General features: G+C 39.2%; 1 protein-coding gene across 1 annotated transcript; it reads left to right on the forward strand.

Annotated features, from left to right (window-relative positions):
• Positions 1–201: 201 nt before the first annotated feature.
• LOC149253525 (uncharacterized) lies at positions 202–2,862 on the forward strand. The gene is made up of 3 exons (XM_089454521.1): positions 202–560; positions 1,331–1,540; positions 1,754–2,862. The coding sequence occupies exon 3, from the start codon at positions 1,756–1,758 to the stop codon at positions 2,860–2,862; it is 1,107 nt and encodes a 368-aa protein (XP_089310647.1). The 5' UTR covers positions 202–560; positions 1,331–1,540; positions 1,754–1,755.
• The last annotated feature ends 372 nt before the right edge of the window (positions 2,863–3,234 follow it).

A 3,234-nucleotide genomic window follows, 5' to 3' on the forward strand; every position in this document is an offset into this window, starting at 1 on the left:
CGGCAATCTGGCTGTATATCCATCTTGATGTGTGTGAAGAGCAAAGTCAGGAAGGTGATGATGACAATGGTGGACCCTCTGAAGAATTATATATAGCTGGTCCAACTTGTGCAGTTAGCTGAGTGGCTTGCGCGCCTTGTCGGTGGCTTCAACTGTGGAAATACGAACTCCACTATCGTTCGACATACCGCCTAGGTAGACTACTCCCATCATTATAGAAAACAATTGGATAACCTTCAAGAAATATTTGAAAAAGTCTCAGGGAGCGTTGTAAATTCCTTTAAATTCCCAAGAAAAACATGTTTAACATATGACCTTTGAACCAGCAGGTGGACCTTGACCATCTGAATTACAGAAAACAACTGTGGAAAGAGTCATGCAATTTCATTATTACTGTACTGTAAGATACTTCAGTGCTGTGTGGATTTGAAGATGGATCCATCCTTGATCTGATTACTGTGAAAGAAGGCACAGCAGGACAAGATAAGCCATTACTGTGAAAGAAGGCACAACGAGACAGATAAGCCAAAGGCATTGATGCAGCTAGGTTATGAATTAAGGTACTGATAATTCTTGCTGTATTCTAATTTGCATTTCAATATCATAAAATCCCATTTTGTTCCTTCCATTTTAGTCGCTGTTTATGGATGGACAGAGCGTCCATCATTGAACCCATCAGTTTATTGACCAAAGCCAATCCAGTTGTGATTCTGGTAGTTCCAACATCTATACCGTCAGTGCCCATTAGCCCTTTGCTTTTTGAAATTAATTGGGAAACAGCAATGGGCTTGTTGTTGATTGCAAAGATTCTACTATGCAGATTAGATGCTGGAGTCTGTCTGTAGATTTATAGGCCGAGTTTGGTATTGAAAGAAAGATAAACCCAGTGACTTTCAAGTAGGTATGTAACATCCATGACTTCCGGATTGAGTTCACATTACAAAGGGTTTTCTATCCAGATTACTGTTGGCACCAGAATCGCCATATCTCACAGTTTGGGGCAATATCATATCTCTGTGTCGGTGTCTGCTATTCCCTAATTCTTTGTATTCATGAAAGACTGAAAGAATCGCTTGATATAATTTTTGTAAATGCTTTTCAGCTGACCGTGCTAGATAAATTTCAATCAGGGTTTTGATTCTTAGTGAATATTCCAATGTAGAATTTCCACTTATCTGTGTCAAGAAAATGACCCATGGCCAAAGTAATGGAGTCCAGTCCTATTTAGAACTATTTACTAAATATTTCTTAGTATCTTACTTCTAATTTGTTTAATTTTGTCCTCTCTCCCAATATTTTATGTTCATCTAAATATAGGGTTGTTTGCCAGGTAGTTGCAGATTGTTTGGCTTTCCACCAGTGCGATTCTGCATTTCAGGCTTTCTTCAGACTCTCTATTGAGAATACCTGCTCAAGCAGCATCTTGGTTGACTCTAATATCCATCATACGAAAAAGCTACTTGCAGTTGTTACCAGTCAGGGCTGTGGGACAATCATATTTGTCCTAGGGATTCCAGTTTGCTTCGAGAAAATTTTCAAGGTACTCATTCTGGTCTTATGTCAATAAATGCTGCTACTTGTAGATTCCTATTTAGCAGGTCTATCGATGAAATATTTCGCTTAAGATCAAATAAATTCAGGCAGGCCTTTCTTTGGGTTAAATATAACAGGAATTTTAATTCCTGGATGTGGGACTGTGTCCTTGTGCATTAAAAGTATAGGCCTGAGGATACAATGCTCATTATTTCTGTAGGCATGGACAGTGAACAGTCCAAAAAGAAAGGCCTGGTAGCTGGGTCTGATGATGGGCTTGAATCAAGCATCATGGGTATAGGTGTCAAAAGTTCAGATGATATTTTTTACACTGCAAATTCAGATATGGTGATAGAGAACCTGCTGAAACTGCAACCTGAGTATCAGGACTTAAACGAAAGGGATGAAAGACCAGGAATTGGATCTGAGAAAAACAGAGATGAGTATGGGGTCCTTGAGCAAAAGATAAGAGAGTTCCATATAGGAATACCCACGCTGAAACAAGAGAATGAAACGCCTCAAAGCATGAGAATAGACATATCAGGTCAGAGATTGAATTCGGAGGAACATATTGCCAGTTCCCAAACCACGGCAGATACTGATTTAGAACCCCAGATTGATTTAAAACTTATGCAGAAAGAATCTTCAAAAGGCATTGATGCTTTCCAGAAAGAAAACATTAACATTGAAGCAGAATTACAAGATGAGATCAGAAAAGGTCAGAAGCTTCAGAGGGAAATTGAAGATTTGCAGAAAAAGTTGGCCTCCCTAGAAGAAGAAAACAAGGCTCTAAAAACGGAATTGCAAAGACCTGTTCAGAATAATGATGGGGTCAAAAAGGTAGTATGTGACATGGAAAATAATGGTGGATGGGCTGGTGTTTGCACACTTGAAACCGATAAAATGATATGCAAATCATCAGAACAGGAGGAGCAGAATCCTGTAGTGAGCAGACAGGATGATAGAAATGTTCAGAAAGAAACTAACAATGTGCAAGAAGAACCGTTATTACAGAAAAGCAAGAGCAGCCTTAGAACCGAAGCATCCAGTGAGCTGCAGGGGATAAAGGGTTCTAGAGACGGGACCTCTAATTTATTGATGGAAAATGAGGACCTTAAAAAAGAAAATTCTGGGCAGTTTGTTGGGATGCAAGACCAAATTACCCTTTTGCTACAGGATGTGAAAGCTAAAACTGAGCTTGTTGACATCCAACAAAAACAAATTGGGGATCTTTTACAAGCACTTGCAAAATCCAAGTATGAAAACACCATATTAACAAATGAACATAACAAATGTATGGAAGAGCAAGGTGTTGTCAATACTTTGTAGGCAAAGCTTGAACATGCATGAGATGAAAATTAGAAGCTACAAAAGGAGCTTTGAACAAGTTCACTAATCTTAATAACCTTCACATTATGTTCTCTACCTTGGGAAGGGAGAAAGAAATCATGGCAGCAGAATTGGCTATGAAAGCCAAACTATCGAGTGAGATGGAGGAACACCTGAATGACCTAAAAGAGCGAAACAAGACACTGTCAAACAAGTTAGAGGCTTATCCCAGGGAAAATAAAACCAAAAACCGAGGTACCCAGGAATTTCAGAAACGATTGCTTCTCTTCAGAACCGCAACAAACAATTGGCAGAACAAGTGCTGAAGACATCAGAAGGATACCGTGCCTTTAAGAGGAAATCAAAAGACCT

The sequence above is a fragment of the Pinus tabuliformis genome, chromosome 7, assembly GCF_031772625.1.
Source record: "Pinus tabuliformis cultivar Carrire ecotype Pingquan chromosome 7, CPIR1, whole genome shotgun sequence".
NCBI lineage: Eukaryota > Viridiplantae > Streptophyta > Pinopsida > Pinales > Pinaceae > Pinus > Pinus tabuliformis.

Bases quoted from the DNA above. Each gene is read 5' to 3' on its own strand.
- LOC149253525 (XM_089454521.1), top strand. From the start codon at position 1,756: ATGGACAGTGAACAGTCCAAAAAGAAAGGCCTGGTAGCTGGGTCTGAT.